Source organism: Oryctolagus cuniculus, chromosome 4 (genome assembly GCF_051225735.1).
Source record: "Oryctolagus cuniculus isolate XC-2025 breed Fujian yellow rabbit chromosome 4, ASM5122573v1, whole genome shotgun sequence".
Lineage (NCBI taxonomy): Eukaryota > Metazoa > Chordata > Mammalia > Lagomorpha > Leporidae > Oryctolagus > Oryctolagus cuniculus.
Window position 1 is genome coordinate 90,676,098 of NC_142870.1, and position 18,394 is coordinate 90,694,491.

The window sequence follows — 18,394 nt, forward strand, 5'->3', positions numbered from 1 at the left end:
CTATGGAGAGAAGGAAGGTAGGGTGGGGCATTGAGGGGGAGCAGGGGAATGAGGGAAGTGTGCTTGTATTCTTAGAACTGTACCTTTGAATGCATAAAATTTGTATATTAATAAAAAAATTTTAAAAAACTAAGATCAAAGAAGAATAAAAAGAAATTGGAATGTGATGCCCTATGACATCCAAATTATAGGAGGGAAGATGTGCTGCCACTAGGGCACCTTGATGGCTACGCATCCCTTTATCATCCCCTGCTTCAGCTGACCTTATCCGAGAAGGCTTCTTGTCATCGCCAGCCTGGGCTACAGGTTCCTTTATGTATGTGTATTATCGCCATGTGCATCATTCTCCTGTAGACCACGGGAGACCTCTCATCTCGAAAGTCAGTGCTTGCTAATAAGTAACTGAATCTCTGAGACTTTGAACGAGAAGTTCCAGCCCCTCCCAAATGGTGAATTTTCGTCATTCTCAGTAAATGGTAGTGGTACCTCTGCCCTGGATGAGCAGTTCACTGAAGTATCAGAGCCAAAGCTAAAGACTCAGTATAAAGATAACAGCACTTCTCACCAATTCAGTACTTTACAATGGATAACACACTTCAGCGTACATCTTTGTGTTTTAGTCTCAAAGCCATATCTGGAGGAGTTAAGATGTAGAATCCTTTGTATAGGTGGGAGAAATTGAGACTCAGAGAGGTAAAATGACTTATCCAATGTAGTTTGCATTAAAGATCACATCTAAAACACAAGTCCTTTGAATACAGGAACTAAGGGCTTTCCCCGATTTCATAAAATTGCTATGATCTTGAAAAGGCAACTCTAGCAAGATGTATTGGTATGACCACAGACCTCACAGCGGTAGCATTGGACGTGGAAATCGCGATCCAGAGCCACGATGCGGACGGTCTCCTCCTGGCCTGGGGCCGGCATGATAGGCTCCTTGCACACAGAGCAGCGGGGAGCAAATTTCCTGAAAATGAAGACAGCATTCTGGTTAAATACTGAGCACAAACACTGATCAAGAGGCAATACAGAGAGGTTAAAAATAAGCAAGGAAAGGTGTAAACAAAGTAGGAGTCAGCATGTATGGTCTGCACTTCCTGTGTGACTTTCAGCAAGTCACTTTCCTTCTCTGGGTCTGCTTCCTCAGCAGCAAAATGAGGGCACTGGGTTGCTAAGGTCTTTGTAGATGGAAAATCTTGTAATGTTTGCTGACGTGGGTATGAATGTGTGAATGGTTTATGCAGCCACAGGATGTGTGCTTTATAATTCATCTTTGAACCAATTACCTATATGAGCCCTGAGTTTGGGCTAGGCTACACAGGGGGTAGAACAAAGGTCCTGGCAGGCCCCTACTTGTTCTGACTTTTGCTTCTAGAATTTGTATGCATTGTTCAGGCTCTAGACAAATATCCTAAACTTGGTATCTTTGCATCATTCCCACTTACTGGAGCCCTTATCTTAGAAATGAGTCTTGGATTCTAGGAATTATTACAAGAAGCCTGAAATAGTTTTCTTAAATGGCAGAGGTGAGTTTAAATACATATTTTTAAAATTTTAAGGTATATAAATTTCATATACACAGATTTAGGAACAGAGTGATACTTCCTGCTGTACCCTCCCTCACAGCAGCATTTATTTGTTGATTTCTATATGAGAGCCATGCTAACTGGGATGAGGTAAAACCTCACTGTGGTTTTGATTTCAATTTCCCAAATGGCTAGTGAGCCTGAGAATTTTTTCGAGTATCTGTTGACCATTTGAATTTCTTCTCTTAAAAAATGCCTGTTCAAGTCCTTTGCCCATTTCTTAACTGGATTGTTTGTGTTATTGTTGTCGGAATTTATTGAGGTCTTTATAGATTCTGGATATTAACCCTTTATCAGTTGGGTACTTTGCAAATATTTTCTCCCATCTGCCAGTTGCCTCTTAACTTTGATGAATGTTTTTTGCAGTGCAGAAGCTTCTCAGATTGATGTGATCCCATTTGTCCATTTTTGTTTTGATTGCCTGTGCTTCTGGAGTTGTTTCCAAGAAGTCTTTGCCTATGCTGATATCTTGCACAGTTTCCCCAATGTTCTCCTCTAGTAATTTGATGGTATCAGTTTGTAGATTTAGATCCTTGATCCATTTTGAGTAGATTTTTCTGTAAGGTGTAAGGTAGGTGTTTTGTTTCATAGTTCTGCATGCAGGAATCCAGTTTTCCCAGCACCATTTGTTGAAGTGACCATCTTTCCTTCAGGTATTTATTTTAGCTCTTTTGTCAAAGGTAAGTTGGTTGTAAATGATTGTAGATGCTTGGATTGATTTCTGGAGTTTTTATTCTATTCCAATGGTCCACATGTCTATTATTCTGTCAGTACCAAGTTGTTTTGATTATAACTGCCCTGTAGTATGTCTTGAAATCTGATATTGTGATGCCTCTGGCATTGATTTTGTTGTATAAGATTGCTTTAGCAATTTGGGATCTCTTGTGTTTCTATATGAAATTTAGCATGATTTTTTCTAGATATGAGAAGAATGCCCTTGGTATTTTGATTGGGATCACATCGAATCTGTAAATTGCTTTCAGTAGTATGGACATTTTGATGATATTGATTCTTCTAATCCATGAACATGGAAGATTTTTCCATTTTTTATGTCTTCTTTTTATTTCTTTGATGTTTTGTAAATTTCATCATCAAGATTTGACATCCTTGGTTAAATTTATTCCAAGGTATTTGATTTTTTGTAGCTATTGTGAATGGGATTGATTTTAAAAGTTCTTTTTCAGACACAGCATTGTCTGTATATACAAAGGCTACTGATTTATTTTTAGTTAGTTGGGCTAAGAGTGTGCCAATTTTGTTTATTTTTTCAAAAAAAAAACACACCAGCTCTTCATTTCACTGATCTTTTGTATTTTATTTTGTTTATTCTCTGTTTTGTTCCTCCTCCTAATTTTGGGTTTGGTTTGTTATTTTTCTAGGTTCTCAAGATGCACTGGTTGCTCATTTATTTGGTACCTTTCCAATTTCTTCTCATAGGCACCAATTGCTATAAACTTCCCTCTTAAAACTGCTTTTGTGTATTCCATAAGTTTTGATATGATATGTTGTCATCTTCATTTGTTTTCAGAAATATTTTGATTTCTCTTTTGATGTCTTCTATGACCCACTGTTAATTTAGGAGCTTGAACTTCAGTCTCCAATTGTTTTCTTTCTTTTTTTTTTTTTCAGTCTCCAATTGTTTTCATATGATGTAGAAACTCTTGAGTTGTTGATTTCCATCTTCATTCAATTGTGGTCAGAGAAGATGCACAGTGTGATTTGGATTTTTTTGACTTTGCTTGTTTTATGGCCTAGAATATGGTCTATCCAAGAGAAAGTTCCATGCACTAGTATGAATGTGTATTCTGCAACTGTGGTAGATATCAGTTAAGTCCATTTGGTCCATAGTGTCAATTAGCTCTGTTGTTTCTTTATTGATTTTGTCTAGTTGGTTGGTCCATTGATGAAAATGTGGTGCTGAAATCCCTTGTTACTATTGTATTGGAGTCTATGTCTCCCTTTAGACCCATTGACATTTCGTTTAAATAGACAGGAGCCCTTAAATTTGGTGCATATACATTTATTATAGTCACATCTTCTGTTGAATTCATCCCTTAATCATTACATACTACCATTCTTCATTTCTTTTAATTTTTTTTTAAGATTTGTTTATTTACTTGAGAGGTAGAGTTACAGAGAGATAGGTCTTCCATCTGCAGGTTCATTCCCCAAATGGATGCAATGGTTTGAGCTGGCATGATCCGAAGCCAGGTGCTTCTACCTGGTCTTCCACATGGGTACAGGAGCCCAAGCACCTGGGTCAACTTCTGCTTTCCCAGGCCATAGCAGAGCACTGGATTGGAAGAGTGGCAGTCAGAATACAAACCAGAGCCCATTGGATGCTGGTGCCATAGGTAGAGGCAGAGGCTTATCCCACTATGTCACAATGACAACACCTCTTTTTAACAGTTTTTATGTAAAAGTCTATTTTGTCTGATATTAGGATGGCTATATCTGCTCTTTTTTTGCTTTCCATTGCCATTGAATATCTTTTTCCATCCTTTCACTTTCAATCTGTCTATATCGTTGCTGGTGAGATGTTTTTATTGTAGGCAACAAATAGATGGGTCTTGTTAATGAATCCATTCAGCCAGTCTGTATCTTTTAACTGGAGAGTTGAGGCCATTATATTCAAGGTCACTCTTGATAAGTAACGACTTGGCCCTATACTTTTCCTATAAATCTTCCTATTGCTTACTTTGGATTTCCTTTGTATTTTTACTTGGAGATTTTCTGTCTTCACATTGTTTCATAATGATGACCATCTATCTGGGTTTCTGTGTGCAGCATCTTTTGTAAGGCTGGATGAGTGGTGGCAAATTCTTTCAATTTATGTTTGTTATGGAAGGTATTTATTTCATCTTCATTCATAAAAGGGAGGTTTTCAGGGTACAGCATTCTGGGTTGACACTTCTTTTCTCTAAAGACTTGGACTGTGTCTCTTCATTCTCTCCTAGCCTGTAATTTCTGATGAGAAGTCAGCTGTGAGTCTAATTGGAGATGTCCTCAAAGTAATCTATCATTTTGCTCTGTATATTTTATAATATTTTCTTTATGTTCTGTTGACTACAAAGGGGCCAGAACTGTGACACAGTGGTTAAAGTCCCAGCCTGAAGCACTGGCATCCTATATGGGTGCAGGTTTGAGTCCCGGCTGCTTCACTTCTGATCCAGCTCCCTGCTAATGCACCTGGGAAACCAGCAGACGATGGCCCAAGTGCTTGGGCCCCTGCACCCATGTGGGAGTCTTGGAAGAAGCTTCTGGTTCCTGACTTACTTCCAATCAGCTTAGCTTTGGCCATTGCAGCCTTCTGGGAAGTGAACCAGTGGATGGAAGACCTTTCTCTTTGTCTCTTCCTCTGTAATTCCTTCAAATAAATAAATATTTTTTAAATAGAAAGTTTATCTACAATGTGTTGTGGTGAAGATCCTTTATGGTCATATCTAGGAGTTCTGTGTGCTTCCTGTACTTGGACATCCCTTTCTTTCTCCAAATGGGGGAAAGTTTCTGTAATTATTTCACTAAATAGACTTTCCGTCCATTCTCTCTTCCATACCTTCAGGAACTCCTAAGACCCATGTTGGGGCATTTGATAGTATCCCATATATCTCTAACACTGTTTTTAATTTTTCTAATTTCTTCTTCTTTTGTTGTTCTGACTGAAAGATTTCCAAAGATTTACCTTCTAGCTCCAATATTCTTTCTTTTGCCTCACCAAATCTGTTCTCATGGCTTTCCACCACATTTTTTATTTGATCTATTGAATTCCTTACTTCTAATATTTCATTTTGATTTCTATTTAAAATCTTAATTTTATGGGGAAAATTTGACTCATGTATGGATTTCTTTCATTTGTGGATTTGCTTCTGATTGCTTTTGAGTAATCCTGTGATTAATCTTTTGAATTCCATTTCCAGCATTTCAGCAGTCTCTTCATCTTCATATTCTAATATTGAAATGTTGTTGTGTTCCTTTGGGGAGGGTCATGTTGTTTTTCTTATTCTTGTTTCTTTAATTTCTTCATTTATTTTTAGGCATTTGTAGAGATACTTGTTTTTATCCTCTAATAGCTTCTATCTTTGAACTATGCTTCTGTGGCTTAGTGGATTATCTGCACTTTTTATTTTAAAAGAATTATATATTTATTTGAAAGAGTTACACAGAGGAGGAGAGAGAGGGAGAGAGAGGAGGAGAAAGAGAGGAGAGTCTCCCCTCCACTGGTTCACTCTCCAATTGCCCGCAACAGTTGGAGCTGCACTGATTCAAAGCCAGGTGCCAGGAACTTCCTCAGGGTCTCTCACGTGGGTGCAGGGGCCCAAAGACTTGGGCCATCCTCCACTGCTTTCCCAGGCTATAGCAGAGAGATGGATTGGAAGTGGAGCAGCCAAGACTCGACCCAGCACCCACATGGGATGCTGGCACCGCAGACAGCTCTACCCGCTGTACCACAGCACTGGCCCCTGCACTTTGAGTGAATACCAAGAGGTGTATGCTGGGTGTGGGGAGGGAGTTCTAGTCAGTGCTTCAGGGTGGGGCAAGTTTCCAGGATAACACTCAAGTTGGGCATGGTAGATCTCCTCTTGTTAACAGAAAAGGAGGGAATGGTCACCTCTGTTGGTGTGATCACCACCTCACCTCTTCTCCCAGGTGTTCAATGACCGGGTGTTAGTCCCCAGTGGGCACATAACTCATCGTGGCAGCTTATAAACTGTACAAATGACATGCACCATCTTTACTCCGATCATGGATCCCCCTGCAATGACTTACCCCAAGCAACCAGGGAGTTCTGAGTACGTGAAGCTGCACACAATGATTTCCTGGAGATTAAGCTACACCCTGTACCCTCTTGTGCAGCCAGAGTCTCCACAGTCTCAGCACACAAGACTCCCACAGTCACTCAGAGCAGAGGGTTTGCTCTGCCCTCCCAGCCTGTGCTGTCCAGAGAGGCAGATGTTTCTCTAGCCCGGTGTCTGTGAGTGTTCTGACTAGGAGGCTAGAGCCACGGTTAATATTTCTTAATTCAGTATTTTTTAACATTTCAGAATAGTTTTAAGTTTACAAAACAAAAATTGTGATAGTAATACAAAGAATTCCCAAACTCCCCTTACCCCATTTCTTCTATTAATATCACATATTAGTGTGTTTGTCACAATGAATGAGCCACACTCAGTTTTCCTGATTGTTTTATCCAAACTCCTTTTATCCCTCCCACCCCTCCCAGACCCTGGTAATGTATATTCTGTGTACAGATTCAGCTTTTTAAAATTTATATGAGGTGAACAAATTTCATATATTTCACACATGCACATTTAAGGAGCATAGTGATACCTTGCATCCTCCCCTCCCTCCCACCCATGCTCCCCCACCTCCTTCCTTTTGTATTATTTCTTTTAATTTTTACAATGACAATTTTTCAGTTAATTCTATAATCATGAGCTTAACCCTCCACTAAGTATTCAACAAATAGTAACAAGAATAAAACACTGATCCTCAACAGTAGAGACAAGGGCTATAAATAATCAAATCATAAAATGCAAGCTTCGCTCATATATATATATATATTGAACTCTTTCAGGGAAAACATGGTATTTTTCTTTTGGGGACTGGCTTATTTCACAAAGAATAATTTCCAGTTGCCTCCATTTTGTTGCAAAAGACAGTATTTCATTCTTTTTTATGGCTGAGAAGTATATTCCACAGTGTATATATACCACATTTTATCTAGTCACTGGTTGATTGACATCTGGGTTGGTTCCATATCTTAGCTATTGGGAATTGAGCTGCAATAAACATGGGGGTACAGATAATTCTTTCATATGCTGATTTCATTTTGTTTCGGTAAATTCCCAGGAGTGGGATGGCTGGGTCGTATGCTAGATCTATTTTCAGCTTTCTCCATAGTGTTGTCCACAATGGATATACTGATTTACATTCCTACCAACAGTAGATTATGGTACCTTTTTCCCCACATCCTTACCAGTATTTATTGTTGATTTTTATATGGGAGCCATTCTAACTGGGGTGAGGTGAAACCTCATTATGGTGCTGATTTGCATTTCCCTGATGGCTAGTGATACTAAGCATATTTTCATGTGGCTGTTGGCCAGTTGAATTTCATCCTTTGAAAAATTCCTATTCAAGTCTTTTGCTCATTTCTTAGCTTGATTGTTTTGTTGTTGAGTTTCTTGAGCTCTTTATAGATCTTGGATATTAATCCTTTATTAGTTGTGTGGTCTGTAAATATTTTTACCCTTTTTGTCAGTTCCCTCTTAACTGCTGGATGTTTCCTTTGATAGATTTAGGGGATGGGAGCACCTCACAGTTCTAAGTGGGTGCCCTGACCTCTGCCAGTCCTCCCAATCAGATTCAAAGTCAGTGGGGAACACAGATTTTTTTTTCCTCTGGTATAATCCTGTAGTCACATGTATTGTGCGAGAGTTGCTGCAACCTCTACTGGCATCAAGATGGAGCTTTCTCCCTGCCAGTGGCCCTAGTAGGGCAACAGGGAGAATGAAACATGCTTTTTGTTCACTGGATTATGTGGGTTCACTGCTCCCCTGCCAGGGCTCCAGGCAAGACTCAGAGTCAGTGTGCTCTGCAAGGTTCTCCCTCAGGGTGTGGGAGTTGTGGGTGGTGTCCCCGCATGCTGTGACATGTCTGTTCTTCCTATGCTGCTCCTTGGCATCCCTCTTCTTTAGAATTTTCACTGCAAAAGTTCTCTAACTCTCCTCTGGGAATGCACTTCCTCTGCTTTTTTTTTGCTATCTTCTCCTGCTCAAATCACATGTTTTCCCTATTCAGCCATCTTGGAATCTTTCTCTTCTTAAATCCTATATATAAGGAAGAATGTGTGGTATTTGTCTGTGTCTGGCTTATTTCATTCAAAAGGATTTCCTCCATTTCCAACCATTTTTATTTATTTATTTATTTGACAGGTAGAGTTATAGACAGTGAAAGAGAGAGAGAGAGAGAGAGAGAGAGAGAGAGAGAGAAAGGTCTTCCTTCCATTAGTTCACTCCCCAAATGTCCGCCATGGCCGGCACTGAGCCGATCCAAAGCCAGGAGCCAGGTGCTTCTTCCTGATCTCCTAAGCGGGTACAGGGGCTCAAGCACTTGGGCCATCCTCCACTGCTTTCCCAGGCCACAGCAGAGAGCTGGACTGGAAGAGAAGCAGCTGGGACTAGAACCTGGTGCCCATATGGGATGCCAGCGCTGCTGGCAGAGGATTAACCAAGTGAGCCACGGTGCAGGCCCATATTTCCACCCATTTTGATGCAAATGGCAGGATTTCATTCTTTTATTTTATAGCTGAACAGTATTACATTAATATAAATTTTCTTAATCCTTTCATCTGTTAATGGACACATCAGGTACTTCATGGTTTGACCATTGTAAACAGTGCTGCTGTAAACATGGTGGATCAGGTATCACTTCAATACAATGAATTCATGTATTTAGGTGGATAGCCTGGTAGAAGCATTGCTGGACCATATGGAAGTTCCTAATTTCTAGTTTTTAAAGAAATAACCATAGTGTTTCCCACAGTGGCTATATCAATTTACATTCCCATCAATAGTGTATAAGAGTCCCCCTTTCTTTACACGCTTTCCAGCTTTTATGATTCTTTTTTATCATAGTCTTCTGATGGGGTGAGGTGGTACATCATTATGGCTTTGATGTGCATTTCCCTGATGGCTAATGAATTTCATATGTTTTTTGACCATTTGTATTTATTCTTTTGAGAACTGTCAAGGTCTTTTGGCCACTCACTTCTTAAGTGGATTGGTTGTTTTTGTTTTTGATATTTTGAGTTGCTGATCTATTCTGAATATTAATATTTTCTCAGATAATTAGTTTAAATATTTTTCCCAACTGTTAGTTGTTTTTTCACTCTATTGTTTCCTTTGCTGTCCAGAAATTTCTGAGTCTTATATAATCCTGTTTGTTTAGCTTTGCTTTTGTTGCCTGCACTTTTGGGGCCTTATCAAAAACAAACAAACCAAAAAATCACTGCCTACACCAATGTCTTGAAGTGTTCCTCCTGTGTTTTCTTTTAGCAGTTTTATCATTTGAGCTCTTATTTTAGGTCTTTATACAATCTTGAGTTGATTTTTGCATTTGGTGAGAGGAAGGGATCTAACCTAATTTTTCTACATATATATATCTACATATATATATATATATACATACACACACACACACACACACACACACCCATTTTGGTCAGCACCATTTATCAAAAGGACTATCTTTTCTCCAATGTATGTTCCTGTAACTTGTCACAAATCAATCGGCTGGGCTCGGGCTGGCAATGTGATATGGCAGGTGAAGCTATGGCCTGCAAAACTGGTCTACCAGTTCCAGTCTTTGTTGCTCCATTTCTGCTCTAGCTTCCTGCAAATGTGTCAGGGAAAGCAGTGGAAGGCGGCCCAGCTACTTGGGTCCCTGGTACCTGTATAGGAGACTAGGGTGGAGTTCTTGGCTCCTGACTTTGGCCTGGTCTTATCCTGGCCATTGTGGCCATCTGGAGAGTGAACCAGAAGATGGAAGATCTTTTTCTGTCTCTTCCACTTATTCTGCCTTTAAATAAATCAATGTTTTAAAAAAATCAGTTGGCTGCATGCACATGGATTAATTTCACCCCTCTATTCTATTTCATTGATCTATGTGCTGGTTTTCTTGCCAGTACAATACGGCTTTAATTACTATAGCTTTATAGTATGCTTTGAAATCAGGTATTATGATGCCTTGATTTTTTTTTTCCCCCTCAGGATTGCATGAACTATTCTGGGCCTTTATGATTCCATATAAATTTTACATAGTTTTTCACTCTGTAAAGAATGCCATTGGTATTTTATAGGGATTGCATTGAACTGTTGATTACTGTATCTACAGATGTATTTCTATAGACAGACATTTTAATGATATTAATTCTTCCAACCCATGAACAAGGAATATTCTTCCATGTTTTGGTGTGTCCTTGATGATTGCTTTCATCAATGTTTTACGACTTTCATTGCAGAGTATTTTTCACTTCTTCAGTTAAATTTGTTCATAAATATTTGATTTCTTGGTACTGTTGTTAATGAGACTTCTTGATATTTCTTTCAGTGAGACAATTACTGATGTTCATAACACTACATTTTTATACATTGATTGCATATGTTTTGACTTTAGTGAATCGGTTTATCATTTCTAAGAACTTTGTGGTGGACTGTTTCGGTTTTTCCATGTATAACATCATGTCATCTGCAAACATATATATTTTGACTTTTCCCTTTCCAATTTCTATGCCCTTTATTTTTTTTCCTAATTGCTCCTGCTAATACTTCCAATACTATATTGAATAAGAATAGTGAAAGTAGATTGTCCCAGATTCTGAATCAAAATGCTTTCAGCTATTCCCCATTTAGTATGATAGTATGATATTGGCTGGTTTGTCATATAGAGCCTTTATAATTTTGAGGTATTACTTTTTTTCTTTTTTTGACAGGCAGAGTGGACATTGAGAGAGAGAGAGAGAGACAGAGAGAAAGGTCTTCTTTGCCGTTGGTTCACCCTCCAATGGCCGCCACGGCCGGTGCGCTGCGGCCGGCACACCGCGCTGATCCGATGGCAGGAGCCAGGTACTTATCCTGGTCTCCCATGGGGTGCAGGGCCCAAGCACTTGGGTCATCCTTCACTGCACTCCCTGGCCACAGCAGAGAGCTGGCCTGGAAGAGGGGCAACTGGGACAGAATCCGGTGCCCCGACTGGGACTAGAACCCGGTGTGCCGGCGCCGCAAGGCGGAGGATTAGCCTAGTGAGCTGCGGCGCCGGCCAAGGTATTACTTCTTCTATAACTAATTTGTGGAATTTTTTTTTATTATTATGAAGGGATATTGAATCTCCTCAAATACTTTCTCTGCATCTGCTGAGATGATCATATGGTTTTTGTTTTTCACCCTGTTGATGTGATTTATGACATTTGTTGATTTTTGAATATTAAACAGTTCTTGCATTTATGGGGTAAATTCCACTTGATCATGATATATGATCATTTTGATGTAGTATTGGATTTGGTGTGGTAGCATTTTATTGAGAATTTTTGCAACTATGTTCATCAAGGATATTCTATAATTTTTTTGTGTTGTCTCTTTGGTTTTGGTATTAGAGATGATGGCCTCATAAAGGATTTTTCAGGTTTTCAATATTTTGGGATAGTTTGAAAAGTATTAGAGTTAGTTCCTCTTTAAATGCTTTGTAGAATTCAGTAGTAAAGCCATTAGGTCCTGGACTTGTCTTTGATGAGAGACTTCTTTTTTGAAAGGCAGAGTTATAGAAAGAGGGAGGGAGAGGGAGAGGGAGAGGGAGGGAGAGGGAGAGGGGTAGGGAGAGGGAGGGAGAGGGAGAGGAAGAGAGAGGGAGAAGGAGGGAGAGGGAGAGGGAGGGAGAGGGAGGGAGAGAGGGAGGGAGAGAGGGAGGGAGAAAGAGAGAGATATCTTATACCCGCTGGTTCACTCTCTAAATGGTTGCAATGGTTGGGGCTAGGCCAAGCTGAAGGCAGAAGCCAGGAGTTTCTTCCTGGTCTCCCTTGTGGGTACAGGAGCCCAAGCACTGGGTCATCTCCTGCTGCTTTCTCAGGTGCCTTAGCGGAGAGCTGGATCAGTAGTGTAGCAGCCAGGACTCGAATCAGCACCCACAGGTCACAGGTGGCAGCTGAACCCATTACGCTATAATGTGAGGCTCATATGGGAAACCTTTATTTACTGCTTCAATTTCATTATTTGTTATGGGTCTGTTCAGATTTTCTGTAACTTCTTGATTTAATTTTGTTAGGTTAAATGTATACAGGAGTTTATCAGTTTCTTTGAGGCTTTCCAAATTATTAGTCAAAAATTTGACCAAATTATTGGTCAAAATGTTGTTTATTTTATCTTTCCCCCAAACCCTCCAGCTTTTCATTTTGTTTATCTTTTGCATTTCATTTTTTAAGTTTTCAGTATCATTTATTTCTGCTCTGATTCTTATTATTTCTCACCTGTGAATTTGGATTTGGTTTGTTTTTGTTTTTCTAAGACCTTGAGATGCATTATTAGATTGCTTATATGAGACCCACTTTTTTACATTTACATTTAAATGTAAGCACATAACCACTATAAACTTCCCTCTTAAACTGCTTTTGCTGTATCCCACAGGTTTTTATGTGTTATGTTTTCATTTTCATTTGTTTCAAGACATTTTTAATTTCCTTTTTAATTTCTTCAATGATCCATTGGTCATTCAGAAGTATGTTTTTAATTTCCATGTATTTATAAATTTTATATTCTTACTGATTTCTAGTTTTATTTCTTTGTGATATAATACATGATATGATTTCAATCTTTTTAAATATATTGAGACTTGATTTGTGGCCCAATATATATTCTATCTTAGAAAATGTTCCATGTGCTGATGAGAAGTGTATATATTATGTAGCTGTTGGGTGAACTAGTTCAATAGTATGGATCAATTTTAATGTATCTTTGTTGACTTTCTGTATAGATTAGGTATTCATTCATGATAATGGAGTGTTGAAGTCCTCCACTATTATTGTATTACAGTCTCTCTCTCCTTGTTTTTTAAGATTTATTTATTTGAAAGGCAGAGTTACAGAGAAGCAGAGAGAGAGAGAGAGAGAGAGAGAGAGAGTCAGTCTTCCATTTGCTGTTCACTTTGGGCCAATCCAAAGCCAGGCCATAGCAGAGGGCTGGATTGGAAGTTGAACAGCTGGGACTCGAACTGGTGCCCATATTGGGATGCTGGCATTGCAGGCAGCAGCTTTACCTGCTATGCCACAACACTAGCCCTCTCTCTCCTTTTATGTCTAATGATATTTGCTGTTTATATCTGGATGGTCTTGTGTTATATATGTGTGTATGTATTTATGATTGCTATATCTTCTTGCTGAATTATCAACATATATCATATTTATTTTTTATAGTTTTTGATTTAAAGTCTGTTTTATCTGATATGAGTATAGCTACTTCCACTTTATTTTTGTTTCCATTTGCATGGTATGCCTTTTTCTAGTTCTTTACTTTCAGTATAAGTGTATTTTTATCCATGAAGTAAGTTTCTTTTAGATAGCATATAGTTGGGCCTTTTTTTTTCAAACATTCAGTCAACCTATATCTTTTGACTAGGGAGTTTAATCTATTTACATTCAAGGTTAATTACTGATAAGAACTAAGAGCTGTCATTTTATTGAATGGTTACTGATTGTATTCTGGTAGTGAATTTAGTAGTGTCGTTTGTTTTCATAAATGTGTACTTCTAATGTAGGCCTCTGTTCATGATTTTTTTGTAAGGCTGGTCTGGGATAGTAATTTCTCTGTTTTTTCTTGTTTGGGGAATTCTTTATTCCACCTTTACTTCTAAAGGATAGCTTCCTTGGATATAATATTCTTGGTTGGGAGGTTTTTTTCTTTCAAGACCTTGAATATCATTCTAGTCTCTTCTGACCTGTAGAGTTTTTGTTGAGAAGTCTGCTATTCTAATTGGTTTTCCTTTATATGTAACTTGACTTTTTTCTTATTGTCTTTAGGATTCTCTCCTTGTCCTTAACTTTAGACAACTTGATTACAATATACATGGGAGAAGATCTTTTTTTGCTTGGTATCCTTTGATCTTCTTGTATCTGAATGCGCATATCTCTTTCAAGACTTGGGAAGTTTTCAACTATGATTTTGTTTAATAGGTTCTCATTCACTTTGTTCCTCCTCCTCTCTTTCAGGCATCCCAATAATACAAAGACCAGTTTGCTCTATGGTAACCCCTGTGTTGCACAGGCTTTCTTTATTCTTTTCAATTCTTTTCTCTTTATTTTTGTCTGGGTTATTCCACAACCTTGTCCTCCAGATACATGTTCTCTTGTAGCTCATTGAGTTTCTTTATGATCATTAGTTTGAATTATTTTTCAAGCATTCCATAATTTCCTTCAGATCAAGATCTATTTCTGGAGCACTATTTTGTTATCTTGGAGGTGTCAGGTTTCCTTTCTTCTTGTTTCCTGTGTTCCTACATTGATGCCTGCGTATGTATCTGGCATAATAGTCTGGTCCTTCCCTTCCTTCCTGCCCTTCCTTCTCTCTTCCTCCTCCCCTTCTTCTTGTTAATGGAGTAGCTTTCACTGGAAAAGACTCATTTACTTAGATAGAATGTGAGGTATTACTTGGGTTGTTGATTTGGCTTTGGTTCTAGGTGCCCAGAAATGTAACTGCTGGGTAATCAGTGTTAGCAGTATCTATAAGAACAACAGTTGTCTAGGCTGTAGCAGCTAGTAGAGGTAGTAGTGTGACTTTGAAATGGACATGAGCTTCCAAAGGTGAATATCTTTACTCCCCAGAGTGTTGGATGTTATTTGCAGTCGGGCTTTTGATGGCTGTAGTCACATTCTGCTGCTTTCAGACACAATGGAGATGTCCCCTTGTCTTGCCAGGCAAGCAGGAGTTATACTGAGGCTTGCGGCAACAATCGCTATGGCCCTTGGACTGTTTGATGTAGGTAAGACTTTCCCAAGGTCATGACACTTCCTGTTTACCTCTTCCCAGCAAGATGGCTTCCCCCATCAGGGGAACTGGAGAAGTGCTGTGGATGGTGCCAGTGGACGGCATGCTTGTTTTTCTTGAAAGGAGCCAGTTACAGCAGGAATGGTAATAAGGTACAGAGAACAAAGTGGCCCCTCCGATAATATGGGACATTTTCTTTACCTAGCTGGGAAACAGGCCTGAGCCTGTATGAGTATGATAATGAAAGAGACAGAAAGAATTTTGCTGATTTGTCAGGAGGAGGGCAGGCTCTGGTGCCAAAGCCACACAGAAGGCCAGTGGCTAGAGTTGTCTGTGAGCAGTCTTGGAAATACAGTGACATACACCAACATAGTACGTATTCTCTGTCCTGTAAAAAGTCCCAAGCAATGGGAGGAAAGGGGGATAAGAAGGCAGGATGAGCTCACCACACAAGAAACACTTTTATTAAAGGACTTTGTACAAACTTTCCAATGGATATAGGACCCCCAGATCACTTTGATAAGCCCCTCCTGGCTGCTTCTCCAGGGGCTTTTTCTCTGCTCTTTCCAATAAAATTTTTTTGCTTCATTGTCTTCTCAGTTTGTTCCTCTGCCTGATACTTAGATATGAACCCACAGGAACTTGCTGTATCCATGAGAGAGTCACTACACTGTAGATTTTGGCACTTCCTTACTCAAGTTCTTCCCTCAGTCAGTCTCCTTGGTTCTAATATTTTATCTATAGAACCCTTTTCCTGGCAATACCGTTTCCCTAGCTAGGGCACTGGGTTAGGAGGAGTGAAACATAGAGGCAGTATCACCATGATTTGTTTCTCTTGCTCTCTGCTGTTTTTCTTTTTCTTTCTTACAGATTTATTTTATTTACTTGAAAGGCAGAGCTACCTACCTAGACACACACACACACACACACACACACACACACAGAGAAAGAGAGAGAGAGAGAGAGAGAGAAACATCTTTCATCCACTGGTTTAACTCCTCAAATGGCTGCAACAGCCAGGGCTGGGCCAGGCCAAGGCCAGGTCCTTCTTCCGAGTCTCCCACATTGGGCCACCCTCCACTACTTGCCCAAGTGCATTAGCAGAGTTATGGATTGGAAGCTGAGAGCTGGGACTCATTTGGAACCCATATGGGATGCTAGCCCTGCAGGTGGAAGCTTAACCCTTTATGCCACAATGCTGGTACCTCTGTGCTCCTGTCACTTCTTTCCTGAAGCTTTTTCTCAGAAAAGTTTCTGGAATGTGATTCTTTCCTGTTCTGAAACTTTTTCCTGGCTAAGGTGGGTGAGATCCTCTCATTGAACAATCTGGATTCCAAACAGTATTTCTCAATATCACTGACAACCCCTAACATTTTTTTTTACACACAACATATTAAAAGGTTGCAAATATAGGCTGTGGGTCCATCTGTATCTTCTGGAAATTGGGGGTTGCATTGGTGAAAGTGTGAAATGAGATATGATTTGAAATGGACATAGATAAGTACTGAAGAGATAAAAAGACTGCAATTTTTTTTCATGGTGATGGTTTTAAGATTAATGATGTTAAAATTTATCTATTTGTACTGAGACTTAAAAGAAAATAATGATAGTAATCTAATACTTTGCAGAGCACTCTATGGTTGTCAAAGCATTTTTACATACATTATACTCTATATGTACATATTAATTTTCCTGGCAGCACCCAAAAGGCATCTGTATGGTTGCAATCTAAATAAATATGAATTAAGCAGCAGATCAATTGATTGCTATGAAAGAAAAACTAAAAGGATCATGGTATAACTGGAGCAGTAATCAGAGTTGCTATAATTGATATTTTATGCAAGAAGTTTATATTCAGTGGCAAAAAATTGCTTTGGACTACCTGATTATCTTTGAATCTGGGTTGCTGGTAATGAAATAAACAAGTTTTTCGGATCAATTGTAAATTTTCTTTTTCTCAAATCTATTGGAATTGTATATTTTGAAGAAAGAAGTATTTTTGCTCACAAGGCTTCCTCAAACAGAGTGACTTATTCCTCTAGGATGACATTTCTTTAGTCCAATTTACCCATACTAGTAACAATTATCTGCATATCTTTGGGGGCTATTAAATTGTGGTCCCCAAGGATAGGACTGGACTTTGATCCATCAGTGAGTCTCTAGAAACAACCACTCAACTGGTGCATAAAGAGGAAATTCAGCCTTCCCCCCACAAAGTGAAGTATCTGCCATTTTTCTCTATAAAAATATGTAGCTTGGTCACTATGTTTAATTTCAAGGTCCTTCATCTTAGGAAAGATATGAATTGCATTCTCACTGAGTAAGGAGGCTTTCCTACCCACTGTTGTCATTTCTATGATGGGAGAAAGCAATGTGAAGGTACAGGAGGTGGTTACCTGGTTTCTCGGCCTATAGTTCTGGGAGGACCCAAAATTCCAGGTCTTCTATTTCTTGGCTCAGCTCAATGAGTGGACCATAATAATAATAAAAATAAATTGGGTGGAAAAAGCCTTTGATTCTTAAAGTTACTATGCATTAAGTGCTTATCATGTGCCAAGCCCTGTTAAGCACTTTACAAGTTGACATTATTTTCTACTGAAAGCAGCAGTACGAGAAAATACTTCCATCATTTCATTTCAAGGGTCAGAGAGGGATAATCTTAGTCATTTGTATCCCAGCACATTTCTACAATCAAGAAAAGGATGATGGTTACATAAATAGATGACCATAGTATTCCTGATAAGAAAGCACAGATAGTGGGATGCATTCTCAATTCACAAAAAGGGTCAGGGATTCTTCGTTATATTGGAACTAACTAGGAATACAAAAAGGGTTCTTGCGTAGACTGGATAAAGCAGTCTACATATTTGTGCATTTGTTTATTCACTTATATAGAATATTTTATTGTAACAATTATTTAAGGTTTTGCTGTAAAATTTCGTGTGTGTGTGTGTTTGTGTGTGTGTGTGTTTGTGTGTGTGTGTGTATTTCTTCATTGCTAGCCAGATTGTGGTCAGTGCTATCTATAGCAGTTTACAGAATTCTATCAAACACAGAGAAAGAAATGTAAATTAAAACATGGGGATACAGAGGGGTTGAGGTCAGAGAAATCTCCTCAGGGGAGGTGATAATTGAGTCTGGCCTTTAAGAATGACTGACAGGTATATGAAAAAGTGCTCAGCATCACTAATCAGAGAAATATATGTCAAAACCACAATGAGATATCATCTCATTCCAGTAAGAATAACTATTAGCAAAAACACAAAAGATAACAAGTGC

General features: G+C 39.0%; 1 protein-coding gene across 36 annotated transcripts in view; it reads right to left on the bottom strand.

Moving 5' to 3' along the window:
- The window catches only part of LPP (LIM domain containing preferred translocation partner in lipoma), a 736,836-nt gene that overhangs the window by 16,284 nt on the left and 702,158 nt on the right, over positions 1-18,394 (bottom strand). For all 36 annotated transcript variants that reach the window (XM_070072379.2, XM_089330868.1, XM_089330885.1 and 33 more), the window contains one exon: positions 847-967. In XM_070072379.2, the coding sequence (XP_069928480.1) occupies positions 847-967 (121 nt within the window). The remainder of the gene's footprint in view (positions 1-846; positions 968-18,394) is intronic.